Source organism: Poecilia latipinna, unplaced genomic scaffold (assembly GCF_001443285.1).
Source record: "Poecilia latipinna isolate Pla-1442-1.1 unplaced genomic scaffold, P_latipinna-1.0 Scaffold1212, whole genome shotgun sequence".
Taxonomy (NCBI): domain Eukaryota; kingdom Metazoa; phylum Chordata; class Actinopteri; order Cyprinodontiformes; family Poeciliidae; genus Poecilia; species Poecilia latipinna.
Window position 1 is genome coordinate 24,171 of NW_015113828.1, and position 26,138 is coordinate 50,308.

General features: G+C 35.1%; 2 protein-coding genes across 3 annotated transcripts in view; one reads left to right on the forward strand and one right to left on the reverse strand.

Annotated features, from left to right (window-relative positions):
* The window catches only part of fitm2 (fat storage inducing transmembrane protein 2), a 12,564-nt gene extending 9,351 nt beyond the window's left edge, over nt 1-3,213 (forward strand). Inside the window, exon 2 of the mRNA XM_015053889.1 lies at nt 865-3,213. Coding sequence (XP_014909375.1) covers nt 865-1,459 — 595 coding nt within the window. The 3' untranslated portion in view covers nt 1,460-3,213. The remainder of the gene's footprint in view (nt 1-864) is intronic.
* Nucleotides 3,214-4,558: 1,345 nt separating this feature from the next.
* gdap1l1 (ganglioside induced differentiation associated protein 1-like 1) lies at nt 4,559-25,682 on the reverse strand. Of its 2 annotated transcripts, XM_015053888.1 has the most exons (7): nt 25,497-25,682; nt 25,155-25,296; nt 16,236-16,428; nt 10,241-10,414; nt 8,717-8,811; nt 7,899-8,013; nt 4,559-7,818 (listed from the first exon to the last, which is right to left on the reverse strand). In XM_015053888.1, the coding sequence occupies exons 2-7, from the start codon at nt 25,275-25,277 to the stop codon at nt 7,475-7,477; spliced, it is 1,044 nt and encodes a 347-aa protein (XP_014909374.1). In that variant the 5' UTR covers nt 25,278-25,296; nt 25,497-25,682; the 3' UTR covers nt 4,559-7,474. The 2 variants fall into 2 exon arrangements, with proteins under 2 accessions (XP_014909374.1, XP_014909373.1); XM_015053887.1 differs by lacking the exon at nt 25,497-25,682 and having other exon boundaries at nt 25,155-25,488.
* Nucleotides 25,683-26,138: the final 456 nt, after the last annotated feature.

The following is a 26,138-nucleotide window of genomic DNA, read 5'->3' on the forward strand; positions in this document are numbered from 1 at the left end:
GACATGAACTCATGAGGTCTGTGATATTCTTGCAGATGTTTGAATTAGTGCCATTTGTAGTAAACAAATGTGGGTATTTTGTATAAAAGTTTGAAAACTTTAGCTCAAAAATTCTGTGAGTTAAAGGTGCTGGAGCAAAAAGTGTTACAACCATACCCGGTCTCCCCTAATTTTAAATAAAACACCTAATTTTACCTTAGGTGTCTGTAAAAGTTGGTTTTGATTTAGTTTATGCAGAGTTTTGAAACACAGGGACCCTGAACAGTCTTGAAAAGTTGTGAATTTTCAGCAGTTTCCAGGGTTGGTTATGTGTTTTCTAGATCATTCCCATTTGAACTTTTGCTTAATCTTTTGAATTTTTATCAGTATATTATCTGCGCCTTATAGTTATTTTGTCCGTATTTTGTCTGTAGCGGCAAAAAAATTTCTCCATATGAAAATATATGTGGACATAAATTTCTTTTTGATCCTTAATGTTCCAGATTCTATATAGTCCTCACAAATCGGCTCATAAACTACCTTCAAATTATTTAAAAAAAAATAATTTGAACAAGTGTGGGTACCTTTAAATGAAAAATAATCTCTTAATCTCCTCTTTGCATTTTTAATTTTCTGTTAGTCAATATTTACACAAATACACAACTGCATTAACTAGTTTTATCACATTTCTGTCATCCACGTTCCTCCGTATAAATTTGTGAATTTATACTGGTTCAATAAGTTTTTTTAAAATTTTTTTTTTCATCCTTGTTTGGAAGATGAGAAATTCAATAACAAAGTATTCTCAAGTCGACTTTGTGATTCTGAAGGTTTGGCAAAAAACATAAACGCGTGGAAACTTCAGTGATTTGTTCTGCTTTGCAGGTATTTCGTCAAAGTCTCCTGGGGATGGACGCTGCTGCTGCTCACGCCTTTCCTCCTCTTCTCCAGCTCTGCCAACCAGAGCCTCTCCGCCCTGCTCAAACGCCTGCTGGCGTTAGCCGTAGCAACAGCTGTGTGGTACGTCTGCACTGGGACCTTCCTCTACATCGAGGATGTGACGGGCTCTTGCTTTGAAAGCCAAACCGCTCACATTGCTAACAAGCTCACTTCGAAAGCTGCCTGCAGGGGGGCCGGCTTCCACTGGCAGGGCCACGACATCTCGGGCCACTCGTTCATCCTCTGCTACTCCTCCCTGCTCATCATGGAGGAAACGTCCGCCATGACGGTGCTGAAGACGACCGGGCTGCACAGGACGCTGCTCAACCTGCTGTACGTGGCCTTGAACCTGATTGTGGCGACGTGGGTGTGGATGTTTGCCTGCACCTCCGTTTACTTTCACGACCCGAAGGATAAGCTGCTGGGGACCGCGTGCGGGCTGCTGGGGTGGTACCTGACGTACCGGTACTGGTACCAGAAGCCTTTCTCACCGGGCCTGCCGCTGCAGCGCCAGCAGAAAGAACAGAAGCAGCTCGCCTGAGGCACACCGCTGATTTTACAAGCTTCATTAAACCATAGGTAATTTATATCCGGGTCCAAGCTGGACATGAAACTTGAAGACGTGTCAAGTTTTTCCATCCTGACAGGAAGGCTGCTTTGTTTGAAAACACAAAATCATATCAAGGATTTTGGTCCAGTTTCTAGTGAAAATATCTTAGTACACTGGAAATAAGACGAAATTAACTTACGAGCAACGTTTCGACAAGAAACAGGAGCTTGTTTTAAGTCGCTATTTCCTTAATATTTCTGAAAAAGTTCTCGTTCCATTTTCAGATTATTTCATTATAACATTTTTCCCATGTTACAAGAGAAATAATCTACCAAAAGTGTCGACTCTTGGGGTCAGAGGTTAAGCGTTTGTACTGAATAAAGATGCAGTTCAAGAAGAACGCTCCACTGTGTCAGAAACATCTGCATGTTTTCACTTACTTTGTTTTTAAATTTCATTCACCTCAGTTAGAGGAATCGGTTTAGAAATGATTTGGAAAGTGTGCCAAAAATGAAATGAATTAAAAATATTTGAGAAGACTAAAAAAACAAAAAGGCAAACAAAACATTATTTAAATACAGTTTAGCTTAATTTGTAGCACACACTACTGTTTGTCTGCATTTATTCAAAAAGTGCCATCATTTGAGGTTGTTTGCCATTGATGCTGAATGTTGAAAGCTACCTTGATAATCCTGCAAACAGGATTTAATTTAGCTGCTTTTTCTAAGTTTAATAACATACAGAATGTCATTTTACAGATGTTTGCAACAAAGTACTTAACCCTCCCCCAGAACATGGCTTAAAAAGGTAGAAAAGCAACAATTTGTGCCTCTAAATGTCTACAATGATGTCCAACAAAAGTGTTTCTTTAAAGTGCATGTTATTTATTTTTACTGCCTTTATTTGTACTTACCTCATGTATTCAACACATGTTTAGTTCAGTGGCTGCTATTTTCTAAACCGCAGCACAGAAAGAATGAAAGCATTTCTAATAAAGCTGCAGCATGTTTTTATTCTGGGAAGCTAAAATTAAAAGTTTGAAATGTTATCAGATATTCAAGTTTTACAAATCAACTTTAAATGATTTGTCTGCACTTCATGAATAAAAACACTAATGTTTTCTGAGAAGAGAAGAAGAAAAGATGCAGCAGCCATATTGTTTTTTTCAGCTTTATATTCAGAATATTTAACTTCCGACAACAAATGGGATGCATAAGTGTAAATCCAATAAAAGATGCAAATTTTTATATCAAATAATCATGCCGTTTTAATTGTATCTAATAATTGTTGTAAAAAAAATTCTGGTACGAGTGATTTTTAAATATTTTTTATTGTTTTATGAAATAATTTCTGGATCCCTGATTTTGTTTTTTCAAATCCTTGGGTTTGGAAATCACCGTGTTAGTCCAAGCCTGCTGCCTCCTGTTTAAATGCTTTTATGTCTGTGTGTTTGTATGACAGCTGCCATTATCAGACGCTTTGCCGTATATAAGTTAGTTAATTTTAACATATTTATCTTTTCAGAGGGAACCAAGTGTTGACGCACAAAGTTTTAGGGTGCTGGGTATCCGATTGTCATCTTCTTTCTTTAAAATTCATATTTAAGAAAAGAAAACGAGGAACAAAATGTATTTCCTGTAAGCATTTCTGTTTTTAAGCTTCTGTTAGTGTAACTTACATCACTACCTGTAGTTTCCAGGTGTCAATTTTATTGAAATTAAAAAATAACTAAATAAAAAACAGTTTCTTTTGATTTCATTTTCCATTATTTATTTGTCATTGATGGCAACTGAATAAATTAAGGCTTATGAACAAACATCATAAAAAGCACCATAAATAAATGCATATTAACACAAATAGAAACATTAAAAAAATAAATAAAAATGAAAACAATATAGTGAGGTTTAATGGCCACAGCTGGGATTTCTGGTCCGAACAGGTTCAACCCGTTAGGAACCTTTACTGCAAATAAAAACAGCCAGTGGTGCTGCGGCCTGTGCTTGAAATGACGACGGTTGGTCAAGTGAACACAATGATTGGCTGGTTATGACTTTTCACAACGTGTCTCCATCCTCAGCATCATCTCCCGTTTTTATAGTCACTCAAAAAAATCTGAGTGTTAAAATATTACATGACAAACGTCAGCAGGCAGTTTTGTTTACAATAGTTTGTACACATTTGCCACTCATTTCTGTCAGTTCTAAAATACAAATAAATCAGTTTGTCTAAAACACTGGGTTACCACAACCTGACTGAATGGACGCAGAGGTACTGGTCTACACTCCCAAGTTACATTTCTGTGCCTATATAGTCCATGAAAACATAAAACAATACACAGCTTGGGAGTGGACTCATACAGAAGTCTGGAGAGTTAAAAAATGGAAAAAGTTGCAACTTAAAGTGAAAAGTACAAATATTTGCAAGGCTTGCAAAAAAGGGAAACAATCTCCATCTCATTCATAACTTCGGTGTGTTGGCATAGATAAGCAATTTCTACAAGAACAAATCTGTCTGGAAACACATTGCATCCGGCAAAAAGGGGGTTGGTACCAAACATACGACAGCGTGTTCAGGACAGCAGGTAAAAGAAAAGGAGAGTACATTTCTGCCAAAAATCTCAGAGATTTTGAGATTAATCTAAGAAATTGTCTGGAAAAAAAGGTGGAGATTTCTGGGCTCCAAAAGTTGAAAACGTGCAAGTCAAAATTCAGAAATTTTGAGGTTAATTTGAGAAACTTTAGAAAAAACAAGGAAATTACTGAGCTCCAAAAGTTGAAAACCTGTTAGAAAAAAATCTGAAATTTAGAGATTAACGTAAGAAATTTTCTAGAAAAATAAAAGAATAAAAAAAATTCTGAGCCCCAAAAGTAAAACATTTGTGAGAAGAGGAATCCGAAATCCTGAGATTAATTTGAGAAATTTTCTGGAAAGAACAAGAACCTGTTTGAGCTCCAAAAGTTGAAAACTTTTAGTTTAATCTCCAAAATTTTCTGGAAAAATCTTGAGTTTTGAAAATCAAACATTTTTGACTTTTGAACTTTTTTTCTTGTTAAATTTCTTAGATTAATTTCAAAATATCTGAGTTTTTTTTTTTTTTTGATGGAAATTTACTCCTTTTTTCATTTCCTGGCCCAAATACGGCGTCGTACAAACAGCAGCAATTAAACGTAATTTCACTTGCTTGGTATTGCTGAGGACGACCACTTGGACACTGAACAGTGCAGGTGCTTTAAATGTTACAGTTAGCATATTTTACCTCTTGTCAACACAAAGTGACCACCCATCACAGCATTAAACATTAAACAGGACCCATGCAATGAAACACACACACCCTAAACCTAATACAACTTTTGGTGCCACAGATGCAGAACTTAAATTTCAATAATTGTAAAAGCTAAGTGTAACGTTTAAAACACCCAAAGTTTATGACAATGATCCGAGGTGTGCTGTGTAGCCTGTGCAGCTGAAAATAAATAATTTAACAATGTCTTTGTGGTATTTTGTGAGCTAACATTGTAGTAATTACGTTGATATTTTTGGAAAAAATCACTATTCTGTGGGTTAGAAGAGAGCAGAGTTGTCACTATGAGGCTCAGTAAAGCTACAGTCTGTTAGCGTGAGATAAAAACTGAAAACTGGATCAGAAATCAGAGGAAGTGTTTGACTGCAGGAAATAATGTGACCTGGTTTAACAATTCAAAAACCTTTTGGAAATCACTGAGAATCTGCAGTAAAACAGTTTGCAGGTTTTACACAGTGATTGTACACAGAAGTAGAGCAGAAAACTTGATTTGAATAAAACAAAAACATGTAAACATATGTAAACCATTTATCTCCACCTGTGGATTTAACACTCCTAGTTTTTTATACAAATGTGTAAAATATTTATTTTGAGGGTTGAACAAAAAAAAATACAATGTTAACTTTTTTAATAAGGTCCAACATTTAATATTGGCAAAAAATGTGCAGCGGCTAATTTTCTCTTTCCAAAAAATACCCAACAAAAAGCATTTTCAGAGCTCACTTTGACTTTGAAGATAACCGGTAAATTTAGTTATATAATTATATCTAGTTTACATTCCCTTACTTTGCTCTTCATATATGCAACAAATTAGTTCAATATAAAAATTATATTTGCTTGAGTTTGGAAAATAATGTGTATTACTGTATTATTTGGCCTTTATTAATGAGTTTAAAAAAATATCCCCAATATTTATAATTGGTGACATGAGAGATCGTTAACACCTCCATAGCTCATTTTGAATTTGTAGATAAACAATAAATGTTATCTATAGTGTAAGAATTTGAAAAGTTTTTACAAGGAGAATTAGTGAGATTCAGATTGGTTAGTTTATAAGTTTTAGCCAAAGACAAGCTAGCTTTTATCCTTTCATGGTCATTATGCTAAGCTAACAATAATCATCTCTGTTCTGTGGTGCTACTTTTAAATTTGCAGCAATTGAGAAATTCACATCAGTATTTTATTGTATTATTATGACCATATCTCTTGTTTAAATTATGTATTTTAGTATTGGTAAGATTAGAAATTATGGTAAAAAACAGCTAACAAGAATGTACAAGTGATCTTGTACATTCTTTTTCTGATCTTTATGCTATGCTAACGATAGCTATCTTCTTTCTGTGGCGAAAACAATTAACAACAAATGGGTTTGGGGCTGTTTTGAAATTTACACCAATTTAAAAAACATTAAAAATAAATACTTTGTTCTTCCTAACTTGTTTTTTAAAGTTTTTTCTTTATTGAAACTGGTCTAATAGTTAGCGTTGCTGACAGACGAGAAACTGCTGCTAACCTCCCGGTCCAAAGGCTAAATCATGACAAAAAAAAAACATTTCCTTGGCTGGTTTTAAGTTTTGTAGATAGATATAAATATTTAGTGCATCACTTCAAGTAGATATTTATGTTTTTTTCTACTGGCTCCAGTTTAGCATCAGAGATGTATGAAAAATAACAAATAAAACAAGCTAGTTGTTCTTTATCTAAGGGTAAAAACACTTCAGAAGAAATAACGCCACAGTTAATTTTGTAAGTTATGAAAATTAATTCAGGTTATTTTAATCCAGGAATTGCAGGGATTTAGTTTGGTCAACTCTGTAGGTTTCTGAAAGTCTAACTTATTTTTCTAGTTTTCATGCTAAACTAATGCTAACAACTGTAGCATTATGGTGACCACAATTTGCAACATATAAATTAAATGGATTTTAATATTACGGAATATGGGAAATAATATTTTTGTAGATATCTGGACATCATTTTTATTTTTATTCTGTCCTGATAAAAGAAGTTAAATTATTATACGAAAACGGCTAACTTTACTCTGTCCAAGGATAAAAATACCTATGGGATGCATTAATAACGCACAACTGTGGTAGTTTGAAATATTTTTGAAGGGGTATTGGTGATATTTGTATGATAAGTCTTATATATTTCAGACAGATCAAAAACGTTTACCAGTCTTAATGCTAACTAGCAAAAACAATTTCCTCTTATTTAAAAATCATACTCCTAACAAAACCTGTATTAAAAAAAATCCCTCCGTAGCATTTTATCTGGCAGTTTCCAGCAGAGCAGCACTTTTCAGAACATATTTATTTATATGCAGTGATTTTATCAGCTGGAAACTCAAAGAAATGGAAGAGTTGGTTATGCTCAACGTTTTAACCAGGTCTCTCTTTTCAGTGTGGAAATGATGCATGCCTCCAAAAAACTAAAACTAAAATAAATAATAAATAAAGAAATGAGGTCTTGCATGCACAAAAGCTGCAAGTTTCAGAAATGAACAGTTAACAAAGGCCTTTACTACCATAAAATGTGCTGTCATTAAATTCATACTATGGAATGTTTTCATATTTCTTTGTGTACCCAGGTAAGTAATAGTGTTCTCTATATAGATTCATTATATTTTCCTGCAGTCATAAAACATTACAGAAAAGTTGAAGCATCACACAAATACACAGACATTTAACACAACAAGAGGGCATTCACTACATGTATTTCTTTTTTAAATACCAGTAGGCAAAGTAGCCCATCCCACCCAGAGAGCCCATGAGAAACGAGGCCCCGAAGAAAGATGGCGGCTTCTTTTTTACCATTCGGAAGGCGTTAGGTAGGACTGCTGACAGGAGAGTCGTGTGGATGTCGCCCAACACCTTTCGAAAAGCGTAGCGTTTTTGGACACGCACGAAAAAGGACTGCAGGTTGGGCCGGCTGCCGTCCTCCCAGTATTTCCTAGAAAGTCCCAAGAACTTGAGCCTGTGCAACAAGGCTCCAAGGCAGATATCAGCTAGCGTAAATTCAGGTCCACAAAGCCACAACTCGCACTTTTGACCTGTGAGGTAAAACAGCAGCAATAAGATCAACAGTTTTAGGTTGTTTTTGTTTTATTTTGTGTTGTCATTTGAAAACTACCTTGATACTCTAGTTTTCTTTTCTCAAGTTCAGCCTCCACTTGGTCCAGAACCATGGCTAACTCCCCCAGGATTTTCTTCAAGTAGTTCACATTATCATGGTCCAAGATCTTTGCCTGGAAATCATTAATCAGAGTTAATTATAATGTTTTAAAGTGTTTCTTTAAAGAGTTAAATTTGTAGTTGTAGTTACAACAGAATCAGTCCAAAACACTGCAAAAACATAAAATCTTACAAAGTATTTTTGTTTAGTTTTATGTGCAAATATTGTAGTACAATTGAAGTAGAACATAAATAACTTCCTCACAGCATTTTAGTGAGACATAGGAGCTTATTTTAAGTCAGTAATTCTTTAATATTTATTTCACTTATAACATGTGAAAATATGTTGTAAATTATTACTATTTCATCAATATTAAGGTACTGACTTAAAACAAACTCCTGTATTTTTGCTGAGAAGTTACTTCTAAGTTAGTTTCTCTTATTTCAAGTGTAGTAAAATATTTATGCTAAAACAAAACTTGGTAAGATTTTATGATTTTGTAGTGAAACTCAACCAGAACATTTTTAGGGATGTGAATAATTTAATTTACTTCATTTAAGCTACTCTTCATCCCTCCTTTCAGGGACTGAATGAATAAAACTAAATATACACTGGATTTTATTTTATCTGCCATTGTGTTTTTATATGTGAATGTCTCTTTCTACTCTCTATTTCATTAAATAATGTGAACTGCTTGTCGACTCTGTTTGCTGAAGCTGGAGGTTGAAAATGACAGTAAACTGAACTGAAGAAGACTTGGTTTGTTATAAACTCACCATTAGCTTTTTCTGCTTGGACAAATGCGGTTCTGTCAGCTGAGGTTCTTCATGGTCCAGTTTCATCAGCTCAGTTGCAGCATTAGCCAAGTGTCCTGAAGTTACACACGTTAAGGGTTTTTGCATTATTTTATTGAACACAGGAGAAAACCTTATCAAGCGGTAATATATAATGTCTTTTAAACATTATAAATAACCAGTGGAGATATTTGTGCTTACCCATTTGGATGAAAATAATGCCCCCTTTCAAATAATCAGTTAAATATTTAGTTCTTTATTTAAAAAAAAAAAAAAAAACTAAAGTAAGTAACCCAAAATACGCTCTATTTGCTGATAAACTAAATAAGTTATTTAGGGTTCCATATTTATGTTTCTGTCTGAATTTGGACATTTTTGTGTAAATTTGTCTAGTTCCATATTATTTTGCCTAAAACCGTCTCAGTGCTGCCCCCTTTGGTCAAATGGCGTGTAAGCTGTTAAATTCTCCTACAGTTTTGTCAAAATCTGGCAAATTTTTTATTTTTAATAAAAGTCACGATAAGGTCTGGAAAGTCGCTAAATATAGCCAAAGAGTTTATAATCAAGCAACAGTAGTTCTTTCGTCCTACCCTGTCTGCTCATCACCATACTTGGCCACGCCCCTTAGTGTCTCTTGGCTCCGCCCATTTTTGGGGGGGCGGGTTTAGTTACAATTTAACATACTCTTACATCTGAAAAAGAATTGGGTAGCAATGAATACTAATCTTGTTTTATTTATTTAACAAAATAAATAATAATATACATTTTATTCATATGGTGCTTTTCTAAAAACTCAGACACTTTACAAGAATCAAGCAAAATTACAAACAGAGCAGCTAAGTAACTAAAAGAAAATAATTTTAAAAAATTAAATACATAGCACTTAACGTAAAAAACACACAATAAGTAGGGCTGGACAAGATGGCTGAAAAACTTAATCATGAGTGTTTCATATTAGTTGATATTAATAATTATTTATTAGGTTTTTTTATTTTAAATATTTGAAATACTACCAAACTGGTGGTGTGGCATTTCCTTTTTATCCACAGTTTTCTTTCCTGTGTTTATTATTATTATTATTATTATTATTATTATTATTATTATTATTATTATTATTATTATTATTATTATTATTAAGCAGTTTTGAGGCACAGTGGCAAAACCTGAAACTGCAGATGTGCAAGTTACTCAACAGGTCGTTGCTTGGTAACCAAAGTTCGGGGGGGGGGGGGACTTGAAACTGCTTGTTGCCCAGTAACCTGTTGCTAGGTAACCAAAGAGTGGGCGATTCTGGATCAAAGATCAGTGAATATTCTATATACTGAATATTTGGTCATATATCTGTTGCGACATATTGTTATTGATTTATTGTCCAGCCATAACTAAAACAGCATTAATTCATTAAAAGCTGTTTTGAAATATCTTGAAAACTCTACAACTCAAACTTTCTCCTTTCCTCCTGTAAGAACCACGGAGTTATGCAGATTCATGCCTGGCGTCACTTACTACGTATTTCTGCGGTGGCGTACTTTGGGATCATAGAGTCAGTGGTGAGCTCTGGATGGAGGATGCAGCCGTGCGTGTAAGCGTCCATGGGCAGGCCGTCCAGCAGGTGGCGGTACTGCTGCACGCGGTCGTAGAGAGGTGAGTCCGGGTCAGGAATCAGCTGAGCCACCGTCTCTGTAGGAGGGAGACACAAACGAAGAGAAGGTAGCATTTCTGACGTTCAATGGATCCAAAAACAAATCGAGATATTTCCAGAACTCCTCAGTAACTTTCTGCAAAATTACCAAAATGTCTCTGCTGGTCAGAGAAAACATTTCTTACAAACTGCAAAAACGAAGCAAAAAAGTACATTTAGGGCTGGAATGATTAAATTAATTAATCGTGATGAATCGATTGTTGAAATAATCATCAACTAATTTAGTAATCAATTAATAGTTAACTGGAGTATAAAGACTGTTAAAAAAGGCACATTTTCTATTTAAGATAAAATATATGTATTTGTTTTTAAATGTTCTACCCAGAACTCCTCCAGTTTTAGCTTCACTCAGTTTAAATTCTGTAAAAAAAAACAAAAACAAACAAACAAAAAAACAACTCATATTAAAGCTGCATTATGCAACTTTTATTAAGAAATATATATACATATGTATATATATATTTAAATATTTTCTAATATATTTATTGAAACTGTCACTAAATCCTCACATTATGTTATGAAACAGATAACATGAAAAAACTGAGCTCCTCTGCCTTATCCCAGTACTAACTGGGATAAGTTCCAGTTAGCACTGTGATGCTAAGACCCGCCTCACAGTTAGGAGGCGGGTTTTAGCGCTGTCAATCATCCTCAGTGTAGTGGTGCTCATTTACACCTCCCCTTTGCTTTCTGCGGTGCAGCTAGCATAGCCTGCCATAAATGCTAAGGCTAGTTAGCATAGCCACAGATTACGGCTAACAAACAGTTTTCCTGTAAAGGTAAGTTGTTTCTCCGCCATTAGCATTAGCATTGACCAGCCTCCTGGCTCTGATTGGTTGTTTTTGACCGGGTGCGTTTCTTTAACATTTACTTCATAGTTTTAACAAATATGAAAAAAACAAAAACAAAAAAAAAAACAGAATTTTTTTTTAATGAAAGTTACATACTACAACTTTAAAGTTCGGAGTCATATCCTGTGGTTTGAGGAAGCAAAAACTGAAATGTTTCACTTTAATCAAATCTTGATGAAAAGTTGGAAAGCTTAAGCCAGAGAATGCCATCAAACCTGTGAGGAGCGACAGTGATCTGCAGCTGACATGCAGCATTGACCGTTAATGACTGAACAGCAGCGTTGTTTATCACAGCCAGCCATTTTCAGGGACAGCATCTCTGACCCAACAGAAACGATCAGACAGCTGCTTTCAGCCGGTGGAGAAGCTCCCAAAAGGGAGAGCAGAGCTGCACTTGGCAACGCACCAGAATGCTGAGTAATCAGTCTGTAGATGTGCAGACCATGCAGTGGTCCTGAAGGTCTGCTTCTGCACTGTCATGCAAATGTTACAACAATAGAACAAAGAACTTCCCAACAGTGTTATACATAAGATAGAAGAGGCTAAACTTTAGTTTTTGTTCTTTACCATTGGCTAAAATGTTTTTGCAGCCTCAGCAGCTGCGTTTCCAATGACAGTTTAATTTAGAAATCTGAAATTAAGAAAAATAAATTTGGTCAATGGAAACACAACAATTTAAAAGAAAACGTAGGTTTTTCATTTATGTTTTTCAGGTTTATCAAAATTAGTGTATTTCACAAAACTCCAATGGAAACACTTATGTCTCATCAAACGAGTCACATGATGTGACTGCTATTATCAATTGTTAATTTTAAAAAAAGTTGTCATTCACGTAGAATTTTTTTTAACATGTTAAAAATGATGCTTGGTTATAATGGCATGTAATTATGAATTCACTGTATTAGCTATTGATATGGATATAGAAAATAATAAAAAAGGCTGTTAAAATCAAGTTAACATGAATTTATTGGATGATATAACAAATGTAAGAGAGGAGGGTGTAAAAATAAGTTCATACTTCTACCCACTCCTTCGAACGTGTAAATATACTTTACTACTGTTCTTTTGTTTTAAATTTACTGTGTTTGTATAAAACCTAGTTTATTTTTGTATTACACTACGTTCAATAACCAAATCAGCAACCAGATGTTACTACTGATGGAAATAACGAAGAAGACAACAGGAAGTTGTAGGAAGGAGACACCGCAGAGTGTTTTTTAATTACTTATTCACGTGTGATTTTAATTCTATTTCTTATTTAATGGAAACGCCACAATTGCAAAATTGTGTTTTTTTTAATATCGACAAAGTTTTGCATAACTTTGTAACGTAAACCCAGCTGCTGTTTCATCACATTTCACATTCATTCACATTTCATCAGCTGCAGTAGTTTTGCTTTCTGCTAGCATGCACTGCTATGACTTTGTCATGTGTTACACATTATTATACAAATTGTGAACTCAAACAAAACATGAAAAAATCAAAATATATTAAACTAATATGGAGGAGAAAAAAAATGAAATCAACTTTTCTCCTAATATATAACATATTATATAATATATACTCTGTTCCACTCCTGTGATAACCGGCAAAGAGTCAAGAATAAAATAGAATATTAATCCTACAGTGGAGAAATTCACTTGTTGCAGCAACACAGAAACAAAATATACCCAATTAAGTGTAAAAATATGTGACAATAATATAAATTGTATATTAACAAAGTGCCTACATACAAAGTGAAATAAAAATTAAATAGGAGCCTGAAAATCTTTGAGAATTTCATCATATCTAGTCATAATATTTTGCTTTTTGATATGTTTCAGCCTACTTCCTGTTGACAGACATGTTTTGTTTAATTAGTTTATCATCACACAGATATTGTTTTTGCTTTTTCATGAATGAAATCAACATTTAAAAACTACTTTTTCTATTTTAACAAGTTATTTTTGTCTTCTTAAATTTTGTTACATGATTTGAAACTTTTAAAGGCGATTAAATAAAACCTGAAGAAAGATGTAAGAGAGGAAGTACTTCTCACAGCACTGTTTGTGCAACGTAGTTTAAAAATAAAAGACATGATATATTTAGTTTCTCTGAGGCACCTGAGGCTGGCTGCAGCTCACATTAGGGATATGAATGCAGAGAAAAAACACGCCTGCAAGACATATATCTCAGACTGAATTCTGGGTAAAAGCTTGTCCAGCAGGATGTCTGGTTTTACAGCATTAAGGGTCTTTTTTCAACACTTTATAGATTACATAAAGACATCCGTGTCTCTGGTTTTGCTGTAAATGCTGGAGTTGTGCAGAATTGGTTTAAAATGTAGGAGTCTGGAAGTGAAAGAGGTTTCAGCTGCTGCATTTTGTTTCAGAGGAAGCAGAAAGTCTGGTCATCTGCTGCTTTCAATAGAGACCATCTGTGTTATATAACATCTCAGCTGAGAATACTACAGCCAACACTGGAGTTACTGTGCAGTGCCATACACTGACTCCTGTGTGTTTTGTTGCAGTGCAATCCAGGCTAAAATATATAAATATATTTTTACTTTTAAAGCTCAGCAATAAACTAAGTATTCAATATTTTAACAAAGCAAAAAAGTAGTCTGATTTCTATAGTAACAATATCTCTAAATTATCCAAAAAGTAAGGAGTCTTATGAAAAGAAAGGGAACAAAAAACAAAATTTAATTGTTTTACATTTTCTGACTGTTCTTAAAGGGGACATATTGCACAAAATTCACACTTTGCACTTTTTTGTACTTCCATTTGGATTCCTACTGCTTCTAAAAAAAACAACCATGAGCTTGGAAAACCCACCCAGTCAGGGGGTTTTTGGCAATAAGTTCATGTTTTTCTTATGTTAGGAAAATTAGCCATTTCAAAAATCTCCGGAATGTAACGTCACAAATCAGAAGGTACTGTGCGTTACCTAGCAACCCCAGTGGAGCTCTGCCGTTGCCTAGCAACCCCAGCGGTGCTCCAAAGATACCTCGCATCCCAAGCTGAGCACGTTTGGTCGGCTGGTTTTACCACTGTGTACTCTGTACAATGGCTGATGGAAAAGACAGGTGTTTTGTTGAGTTGCCATTCAGAAACCTCTTGCTGCATTTGGATCCCCATTAGTCTTCACCATAGCAGAGATTATTATTTGTGATGTCCAAACATTACAAAAATGACATAATGGTATTCCTCAAAATATTAACAAAATTAAATTAAATTAAAAACGCTAACTATTTCAGCCATATTAAAATCAAATTAAAAACAAAAATGGTTTGTTGGGTGTGCAGCAGGCTCCACTTTTGCTTTTCAAAGATGTATGGTTGTATAATTGTGCAACTGTTTGCAGACATTTTGAGTTAGACAGCAACTTATTTGGATATAAAGTGACAAGATGCCTTAAAACAGCTCATATACAAGAATAATTTTGTGCAAAAAATATAAGACTTGACCTAACCTGTTCAAGGCAGCATAACAGGTCACCTTTAACAAAAACAAGATCTGTCTTCAACACCATTTAGACAAGGTTAATGAATGATAAATGGCTCCCTACCTTTTGTATAAGAATGTTGTTTCTGCTTTTCACCTTCAGTGCTCGTTTATTTTAGTCTCAATATTTACTAACAGCTTCAAGATACAAAAATTAATCTTCTATTTTCGAAACCACTTTCAGATTCCTCTCTGGGAAACATTCCAGTTTTTTTTTTATCTAATAATTTGAGATGGTTTTGGTGACATTGGAGCAAAGACGCAGCAGTGACTTCATACTGACACTCCATATAAGGACGACAGGCGGCCTTGGAATGTCTTCCAGTTGTCCCTGTTAGTCCAAATGAACAATGTATGAAGAGAACCAGCAGCTGCACTGGAACCGTGCACAAACTTCCTGCTGTTTTACTGGATCTTTGGTTTTCAGCTTCTGGGAATCCTTTGATAAAAAACAACAGCAACAAATGCATAGTCATTACTGTTTATAATGCAAATTATCAGACGTTTAGCTCTTATTAATAATAAATTGCTTCTCCTGTTGAGTTAATGTCAAAGTTGGTTAACACAAACAAGCCCCAAATTATTCCTTTTCATATTGAAAAGGAAAAGATTTATTAAAAGATAGCGATTGTAATTTAGGAGGATCAGAGAAAAATATATATAGACATAAGCAAAGTCAGAACTAAACAAATCTGTGGAACAGTCTGTCAACAGAAACCAAAGAAAGTGGAAAATAAGAAAATATAATTTTCTATGTTATCATTACAAAGATAAGATTTATTTTTTTACATAGATATTATGTTAACATTGTCTGTTTTGTGATCAAATATATATTTATCGATAGTCGATTGACGCTCAGTTGCTTATAGGTGAAGAAGGAAGTTGCGTTCTTGTTCAGAGGTTTTCATGTCATCTCCTTTTGTAGTTCTTGATGCAGCGCCCCCACAGGTGAGCAGGGGAACAGGTTGCTCAAAATGTTTGGTTCATTTGACATAACTCAGTGTGAAAGAGAACCAAACAAAATGAAAATGCGATAAATGTTTCCATTTTAATCCCTAATCTAACAGAGCAGAGAAAACGCCATAAATCTTTTTTAATCATCATCATCAAGGTGTTAATAAATCTGAAGGGCACTTTGCACATCTTGTAAATAGATAATATTTAAAGTTTTTCCGTTTTGTAGAGAAGTGATTATTGGGAGGTAAAATGAAAAATCAGATAGCAGAGCACCAGAAGAGCTGAATCTATCAGCGCTACAGAAATAAAAAAAATCTAAACGTAGAGAAGGTGTTTATTTATTTCAGATATTTAAAATGTCTTCTACTTCCAGTGTTAAATATTCATTAAAATTTAAAGTTTATTGATCCTGTATTATATTATTTGAAAATGTTCTCAAAACAACAATACTGTTGTTTATCGTAATAACTTCTGTGGCGGGCCTAGTTACAACCCCCATGTCATACCTCCCACAAAGTTTTTCTCCATGTAGTCTATAATCTGGTTGTAGTCGCTGATGATGGTGTCTCCGTGGAGGAAGACGGGAACCTCCTCCCCCAGGTTCAGTCTCATGAACCAGGGCTCTTTGTGCTCCTGCAGCGGCAAACTCACATCCCTCTCGTCACACACCAGACCCTTCTCATGGATCACTAGACGTACCTGAAATTACACAGACACACACGGCTTAGCTCCAAACAAACAGGATGTCACTGCAGATGAATCACAACATATGAGTGCTTGTTTGTTTTAGACACTCTGCAATGTGACATGATGTGCAAAAAAGCTGCTCCTCGACGATGACTACTATTGGTTTTAGCTGTCAAGTTGTCGACATAACGTGCTAAATCTTAAATGTATGCCTGATATGTAAAAGAAAAGTGATGCTAATTGTCAAAATTACACAACTATATACAAGGTCAGGAAAAAAATTTAATTAAGAAAATAACAGCGAAGAAGAGGGAAGAAGGTCAGTTATGCTAGCTTGACTTTGAAAACCTTAAATGCAGATGTGCTGCAGAATTCAGTGTCTTTCAGTTCAGTTAACAAAAATAAAAAAAGTCTAATTAAACACCAACTCTGACAGATCACCAGGTGTTTAAATTAGCTAATCAACCTCTGCTGTGTTAGCTTAGCAAACAGCAGTGGTAGCTAATCTATCACAGCAATCACTTATTAATAATCACAAAATAAACATCAAGCCTGAAAACAAAATACTCTAATGGACTGAATGTTCTGTTTTCATTTGTGTGGGAAATGATTGGCACATTATACTAGTGGAGTCGTTGTCAGTCAGTTGCTATGGCAACGTGTGCACAGCGAAGCTGACACAGAGAGCAAGAAAAGTTCAGCATACGAGTGATTTACAATTATTCTTCAATGTTTCTTCTGTGGCAGCACGGCTATGGATGGTAAGTAAAAAAAGAAAATCGTCTTTTTGCCCTCCAGCATTGAGTGGATGCACAAAATTTCCAGATGTAAACAATAGCATAATTTTATTAATTTTAAAACATTCAGTTTGCAGTACAGGCAATTTAGTCTTATTTAATCTTTGCTAAGATGTTTTTACATTAAATTAATTCACTGATTTTAACAGTAGGAATGAATGCAGTCAGATGTTGCTTGTCTAAAAGAGAGACCTCTGTGAGTAATGCGTTAAATCCAGGATTGATAAGTTCTTCAATGTCAAGTTGCAGTTTTATACCACTAAGGTGTCCCATAAGGATGCCCACAAATAACACAGTTACTGTTGCAAGAAGAGTTTGTTTTGTGATGATAGATTAGTCACTCTCTGCTAATGATGCCAAGATGTTCAGATGCTTGGAAGGCAAAATACGAGCTCTGGCTCTGCAGCGAGAGGTAGCACTGTGTCTGGTGAAAAGATACAATGGAAATGTGTCAGACTTTCTTATTTAGCTCGGGGTTTTTTTTTTATTAAAACAGATTGGGAACAAGTTAATAATTATTGGGTTTTGAGAAAAACATAATTAAATGAGGAAAAACTCAACAAGATCAAATTCGAGGTGACAAGTTGACAAGGTTTTGGCTTTAAAACTACAGAAAATTTACCTTTTGCAGCTTTTTTTTTTTTTTTTTTTACATCCAACATCTTCATGTACAAAAGCTACCAGCCAGAAGACATTTTGGACCGAGTCCAAGTGACAATTTGTACCTGCTTTTGAGGACGTGAAAGTGTCATACTCACTTTCACAGCCAATGATTAAGAACAGTATTCTTGATTTACTCAAACCAACTACGAAAGAAAAGGTGTTAATGTTGTCCAAGTGTGTACAGTCTGAATGAATGAAACATAAGTTTGAAACTCCCGTCACCTCTGGAATAATTTTCATCAAAAAATAAAAATTCTCAGCAGCATTTATTCCTTAATAAATGAAACATGTAAAGCAAAACGAAAGAAAAAACAATTTATCCATGAGTTGGTAGCTAAACATCGAGGGCAACAGATTACAAACTGCTTACATGTTTAGTTAAAACTGTAATATTCTGCTAAAATCAACTTTTTGTCTTATTGCAAATGAAGAACTAATTTTAAACTACATATATTACTAACATCAAACCAAACACTTCCAGCTATGCATATAATATTTACAACTTTTAGTTTGGGCTCCTAAGAAGTAAATAAAACAGACCTGCCACAAGGTTTTTCAGAGTTATTGTTGCTTGTTCAGGGCTTATAAAATGTCATTTTTTTACAGGAAATAAGAGTATTTTTGGTCCAGCTTTCATTGGAAATGTCTTAGTGCACTTGAAATAAGACAAAACTGATTTACAAGTAACGTTTTAGCAAGATAGAGGATATTAAGAAATCATTGACTCAAAGCAATCTCTTATATCTTGCTAAAAATTTACTTGTAAGTTATTTTGTCTTATTTTAAGTTTACTAAGATATTTGCACCAGAAACTAGAGCTGTAGTGATACAATAATCTCACAATACGATACACGATATTCTGCTCATGACATGATATATATTACAATATTCAGCAAATGATACAATTCAATACACTTTTGCAATTTTCTGAAAGATTTTAGAGGGACAGAGTGATTTTGGTGACATTTTGTGACTGTTATAGAGTTGGATTGAATTAATTTAACTGAAAACTGATTAAAAGCACCAACTACACAACACCTCGCTCTGGTTGGACATGGACAAAGACTTAAAGTCGACAGCTGGATAAAATGAATCAAAGAAGTGCGAGAAAACATGTTTAATTGAAACAGTACAAACTGTAGCTTACATGCATTTGTAAAGTAAACAAAGTGCACCAAGTACCTGCTCTGAATAGTTTGATACCTTTTTAACCTCGACACTTAACATCTGAAGGAATCACTCTAAGCCTGATGACCTAATCACTCTCCCGGCGAAGCAAGCAGTGAGTGAGCAAGGTGACAGTTGGATGTTACGATACTTGCGGATGAATATCGATTTTTTTCTAGGAAAGAAAATATCGATATATATCACAAAATCGATATTATTACACAGCTCTACCAGAAACTAGATACAGATACTTGATTAGATTTTTATGTTTTGCAGTGTTTCAGGTGAAAAAACCTTCAAAGCAGATTCATGCATGAGGCCTTTTGGTGCCAGCCACATTTCTAATAGGAGACACAGATGGCTGACACAAATTATGAATTTTACGATCATCTGTCCTCTTTTGCAGAAGTCTCCTTATTAGATTTAAAATCAACTTCTGATTAATTCCTTTACAGCTTCACGTGCTGAAATGAAGTAAGACAGCTATCTTCTGCAGAAATCTTTCTTTTAAACAAACTTTTTAAACAAGTGCAGGTAGTTGGGTAAATCTGTAATCTGATGACTTTGCACAATAATATAAAAACAATAGAAATAGCGAAGCAGCAAAAAGTGCAGAATATATCTTTCCATCTGCAATGACCTTTAACCCCTTCCACTTCTACATCACGACACTAAAAAATAAAACCAGAAGCTAACTCTTACATGATTGGCCTGAGGGAAACTGGCATGTGAAACAGCTGAGTCTGACAGTCTCACTGCTGGAGATGTAAATCTCTGACCTGCAGGTCCTGATGTTACCGGAGCGCGATCGATCGCTGCGGCTGCACATAAATGTGCCGTTATCGAGCTAAATCCATCTCTGACGTTTTCATATCTGCTGTGTTCACAATAAGACGAAAATATGACATTATATTCATATATTAGAGCCCAGGAAAAGGGATGGAGTGAAGCATCACGAATGCAGAAAACAGCACAGATCCTCATTATTCAGGAGTTTATTCTCATTACTTCAACTTTTTTCTCGTACGACTTGATTCTCATAACATTATGACTTTATTTTTGTTAACATGATTTATTTTCAAAATATTATAACTTTTTTGTCACATTATTTCAACTTTATTCTTGTAAATTATGACTTTTCCAAAAATATTAAGATTTTAATCTCATCTTATTTCAACTTTCTCATTACCATAACATTATGACTTTATTCTTGTTATTCTGATTTTATTCTCAAAATATTGTGATGATTTTGTCACATAATTTCAACTTTATTCTCGCAAAATTTTGATTGTTTTTGTAATATTGTGACTTTATCCTCATGGTTTTTAAACTTTATTCTCATAATACATCAGCTTTTTGCTTGCAATTTTATAACTTCATTTCTTTTTATAAAACTATGACTTTATTATAGTATTTCAACTTTATTTTCCTAGATTATGACTTTTTTCTGAACATACTATGATTTTATTCTGATCTTATTTCACCTTTATTCTCATACGACTTCATTTCTGAAATATCATGACTTCATTCTCGTATTTTTATTTATTTTTATTTTTTAGTATAGCCCTATGATATGCCACCGTAAAAAAAGCCGCCATATTTTGTTTTTTAGGGGAACAACAAATCATTTCTGCAGGCTGGTGTGTTTTTATTTTTCACGGAGCCTCAGAAGAAGCCAGTCTGTGACGCTGTTTACACATGATCTGAGAGCCACTCCAGCTCCAAGATTGTAGTGATAATCATGACAACGAGCTTTGTGTTTACCCTCCGCTGAGTGACGAGCGTTTCAATCAGCAGCTCGGACCGGAGCCGATCAGATCAGAGCCTGAGAATCAGCTATCCGGCTGCAGAGCGGAGAAATACAAATCGTCCCACCGACTCAGGAGCATTCCTGAATCCGTTTGATCCACCGGTGAATAACAAGCAATGACGATGAGTCCTATTAATTCTCATAACAATGCAATTACAGGAAGCAGAAATATATAGCCATAAAAAACTCAGGTTAAAGGTTCTAAGGTGAAAATGCAGAGTAAGCATTATCCATTATTAATTAATAATACACTTATTTAAGCACCCAGAACCTAATGAGCCCATTTAGACGTCATTTTCTCCACATGCAGACCAGAGATGAGTTTGTTAATTAGGACTGAAAATAACAACTGTCTTAATTAACAATTAGTGTAACCATTAATCAAATTTAAAATTCTAAATCTGCTTTCAACTGGAAATAATATGTAATATATTTAATTTATTTACTTCCCTTTCTCTATCCCAGTGTTTCTTGTTTGTTTTATTTTGACTTGTACCACACGGCTGTGTTGTTTGTACTTTAAAAAAAAGAAAGAAAAAGTGCTAAATAAAAATATAAAAAATATTTTATTGATAAAAAAAATCAAACAATATTTGCTTAAGATGAAAAATTGGCACATTTTGCAAATTTGCTTTTATTCACGCATTTTTTATGCAATATTAGAAATACAATCAATTCAATGTTTTTTTAAACAAGAAAAATTTCATTGTCTAAAATGCAACAGCAGCATTCATTTAGTGATCATTTGTAGCAAGTGAAGAGTCTGCAGCTAAAAATATATTCTAATATCTGCTTGAATTAACTCCAAATAATTTCTGATTATCCAGTTAATAAATATATAGCAAAAGATGACTGATAGTTTTTTGGAACTGGGTGAAATTAAAACTACGCCACTTGAGGAGTTTTGGGTAGAACATATTTATAGGCAAATGTTTTTTTAATCTTAAATGTAAAATGTGTATATTTTGTAGAGTTTTGGCTTAATTACGGCTCTAAATGTGCTGTTCATTGAGCAAATGAAAGTTGACGATTAGTTCAATAATTGGTTTATCGCCATTAATCCAATTAATCATTTCAGCCCTGATGTGAATTATTTTATTACATCTGCAAAAATATTTAATGCTTAATGGATTCAGTACATCACTGGAGTTATTTGGCACCTTCCAGATGTGCTTGTTTTTTCCAAACTGGATAATTTGGGCTGCCAATAGTCTGCATGGTTTTATTAGCAGCATCAAGGTTTTAAAAATTACTGTTTTGAACTGCAATAATTTTCTCTTTCATGCCATTTAAAACGATATACAGGAAAAAGTAACCTGAGGTTTGGTGTGATGTAGTGTTGCCCCTCCCCCACCTATTGCCGTGAACTGCCACTTAAATGGCTAACTGAATACGATTAAACATTTTCTTTTCCCCATAAGAAAGTCAACTTAGGCTGTTTGGAAACATTTTTGTTTGCTAGAACTAATTCAGAACCACGAATCTCTCATTGTAGGATAACACAGTTAAGAACAGCAAAAACATATTATTTTCTGCACCATTTAAAAACAACAAATACGCTTTCTGCCAAAATCATGAAAACAGTTTTCCCAAAAGAGCAATTCAAATCAAGAAGCTTGTTTTATTTTTATCTTTAACACTGTAAAAATCCCTAAATGGTTTGCATTTGTGATTGAATGGATCGTTAGATTTATTCATTATCAAAGTACTTGCTGGTTATTTCTGGGCCAGTTGACACTAGCGATAATCCCACATAAAGTACTGAAGGACTTCTGACATAAATGCATAATCCATGTGTGAAGACCAGGTTCAGATTGAGGCCAGGAAGCCCAAAACGATGGAGCAGAGGGTCAAACTTCACTAAAAGTGATGAGAAGATCTACATTTTGTTACATTATAAAGTATCAGGATTCAAGAAAACTTAATCCCACAGTTACAATCATGAAGCATATTAGTGGATCATCATTTCTTTTAACACTAAATTGATAAAACTTTACTTTGGTAAATTTTTGCTGGACCAGCTGATCAGGAACCATTGTTGATGCTTTTAGATGGTTTGAAAGCTAAATTTCACATATGCCAGTGTTTTCACACACAAGTATAACTTCAGTCTTCTTGAGATTTTAATACCCCAAGGCACATTCTTGGGCCTTGTTTAATTTGCTGCTTTCATTAATGACAGTGCACCGTTATGCAGATGATGTCCTACTTTATTCATAAGGTTCTGAATGGTTTTCCGACTACTTTTGGCCTACCCCACTGTTTACTACTGGTTGTGAAAGTGAATAAAATGGAATTAATTTTATTTTCTAGAAATTTCTCCCATATTTTGATTTATGTAGATTTTTATAAACTAGGCAGAAACCTTATTAGCTCTACAAGTGTTCAGGTATTGGGTTGGATGAAAGCCTGGCTTTCAAAGTGGATATTGAGCATTTTTTAAAGAAGCTAAATGCTAAACTGAGCTTGTGTTTTTAAAATAAAGATTTGATTCATAAGTAAAGGCCACATTGTTAATGTTCTTAACTGTGTATACATTATTTATAAATGCCTTCTGCTTTCATTGCACAGAATGAATCACTATTTACTTCATCATCTGGTTTCTTCCCCCTTTCTTTGTCATCTCCAATCATGGAAGATGTTTATTTTTGTATTTCTGGAGTTCACTTCTTCTTTTAGTACCCAAATTTAAAATCTTTTTGGGGTTGTCGTGCTTTTTCTGGGAGAGTTTGAAGCTTTTTTAAAAAACTTCTGGGCCTGAAACAGTTAAACAGGACCTTCCTCTGTAATTTATTGAGTCTGACTTATTTTATTTTGCTTATGTATTTTATGTTGGGCAGGTCTGCTAAAAACACGTGTTAATCTCAAGAAACTTTCTGGTTAAATAAATGTACAATAAAAAAATAGATAAACTGACAGAATGCAAATATTACAAACAAATAAAAAAATCCCTACTTAATGTTGTAGAACAGGGTGTCGAAATAATTTTGATTTCGGGTCACATCAGGATCACGAATGTCCTCAAAGGGCAGAATGTGTTAATAACCATAACCAGTTTTCTCCGCGATTGATTAGTACTTCTTAAAATTTTAGCATCTCATTGATGTAATTTGTTTCTACAATAATGAAAACAGATTTGATTTGACAAAAAAATTAATATTCTAGCGCACAATGCATCTTAAAGTTCAATGTATGACATAATCTATAGTCTGGAGGGCCACATAAACAGTTACTGTGGGCCAGATTTGGCCCGTGGGCCTTGAGTTTAACACCACCGTTGAAGAACATGACATCCTCCAGAAGCCCAGCTGATTCTGGTAAAAAAAATGTGCAAACTGTTGGACTTTTTCAAAACATCATTAGATGTGTTTCCATTACAAATGTACACAAGACTTTCTGAATATTTCATTGATGTTGACAAAAACACAATTTCACAATTGCGGTGTTTACATTAAATGATTAATCCACTTAAAATCACACTAAATAAATGAGTTCGCCATAAAAACATCCTCCAACTACTTCCTGTCTTCTTCTTCTTCGTGGTTTGTGCCAGTGGCAACATCCGGTTCTTGACTCCTTTGATGCGGAAACCAATTTCACGTGTTCTAGCGCTAAAACTTTTTATCGAAAAACGAGATTTTGTTTTTGAAGTTGGCGTGTTTCCACAAAGTGAATTTACTTTTGAAATGCCAAATTGCGTATTTATATAGTCAATGGAAACGCATTTATTGTTCTCATTTTCATAAAAGCAATTCAGCGTCTTGTGGACAAACGTTTCCCCTGAAGGTAATGCAGCGGTATTTATACAGTGCAGGTTAGAATAAATATTGCTTTATGTGTGCTGTTGTTGAAAAGGCCAGTTTTGGAGGCTTCATGCTGTTGTTATTATGTATGTATTATGTTTAGCTGACTAGCTTAAATGCTGGTTTTAATGACACAGGCTCATTCAAGGAAGTTCACTAATAATTTATTATCTGTGGTGATCAAAAGGTGGGCTCGAGTAAGGCATAAAAACAGCACCATATGGTCTGCTTCAGAGGGAAAAGGCCTTTAGCTCTGCACAACATTTGCATGAACTAAAACAGAGAACCATTCTGCTGTCATCATGCATGACAGATGACACGTTTATGTCTGCTGCATGTCGAGGAAATGAACATCCCGCTGCGGCGGTACTGTGTTGCACACACAGGAGGAGGTAAACAAGCCCAGATGCAGACATGCTTCGGTCATATATAGCAAACAAACAGCATGCACAGAGACGTGAAGCCATCTCCATTTTCATTTTCTGCTCCAGGTCTTACCTTCTGTGAGGCGAAAGACTGCGTCCAGTGGTACAAAACCAGCCTGTCTTTGTTGAAAGGTTTGGACTCCGCCGTGGGCTCCTCGCACTCCTCTCCGTCCGCCACTTTGCCGTCCTCATCCATGGCTGAGATGGGCCACCAGCTACAGTTGGTGGGGGTAACATGGTTGGAAGACGCCATGACAGAGCGTTTTGTGCGTGTGGAGGAGAGGAGCGGAGCGAGGAGGGACGGAGGGGATGGATGCACGCAGAGGGAGGAGAGAGAGAGAGAAAAAAGAGAGAGAGAGGTAGAGGTGGGAGGGGTGGGGGAGGGAGGATGTCAGCAGCTCGAGCGCAGCATCACCTGAGCACGCGGCGCCAGCATCAGTCAGCTCCGGTGCTGAAATCCGCCTCACCTCCCGCTAAAAACCCGCACAGCCTAATCCGTATGCAAACTGCCTCTCAGTAATAGCATGCTGCTGCTGCTGACGATGATGAGGAGGATGATGCTGCTGCTGCACGCGGATAAATCAGAAGGACCGTATTACATCACGCAATGAGGCACGCACAAACATGCGCGGTGGAGACCCGCGAAGGGAGCAGTCAGGGGAAGGTCAAGCGGCTCCTGAAAGGACGTGGAAAATAAACACAGCGAAACCTTTTTATGTTGAATCAGAGGAACCAACAGAAGAAATATCCACACGTTTCATCACAAACTTTTATGTCTTTTTACTGGGATTTTAAATTAAACACGAGCACAGTGACTGTGGGGTGGAAGGAAAATTATACATAGTTTGGAAATCAATCAGTTAAGTTAATAGTTCTTATCAGCAACACGTGAAAACGTGATAATAAACACATCATACAGTCAAGTTGAAGGTAGTTTAACTTGAAAATGAATGTCAAGACAAGGAAATAGTTTTGGTTTTGACTCAGAAATTAAAGTTCATGACGTTGATTGAACTTTTTTAATTTCATTAATCGTGAGTTTTAACTTAATGCTGAA

Excerpts from the sequence above, each read along its gene's own strand:
- gdap1l1 (XM_015053887.1), bottom strand. The coding sequence starts at position 25,334 with ATGGCGTCTTCCAACCATGTTACCCCCACCAACTGTAGCTGGTGGCCC. Across the intron at positions 8,014-8,716 it reads CCAAGCAGAAAAAGCTAATG|GCAAAGATCTTGGACCATGA; the intron begins GTGAGTTTATAA and ends AATGATTTCCAG. Across the intron at positions 7,819-7,898 it reads AAGAAAACTAGAGTATCAAG|GTCAAAAGTGCGAGTTGTGG; the intron begins GTAGTTTTCAAA and ends TTTACCTCACAG.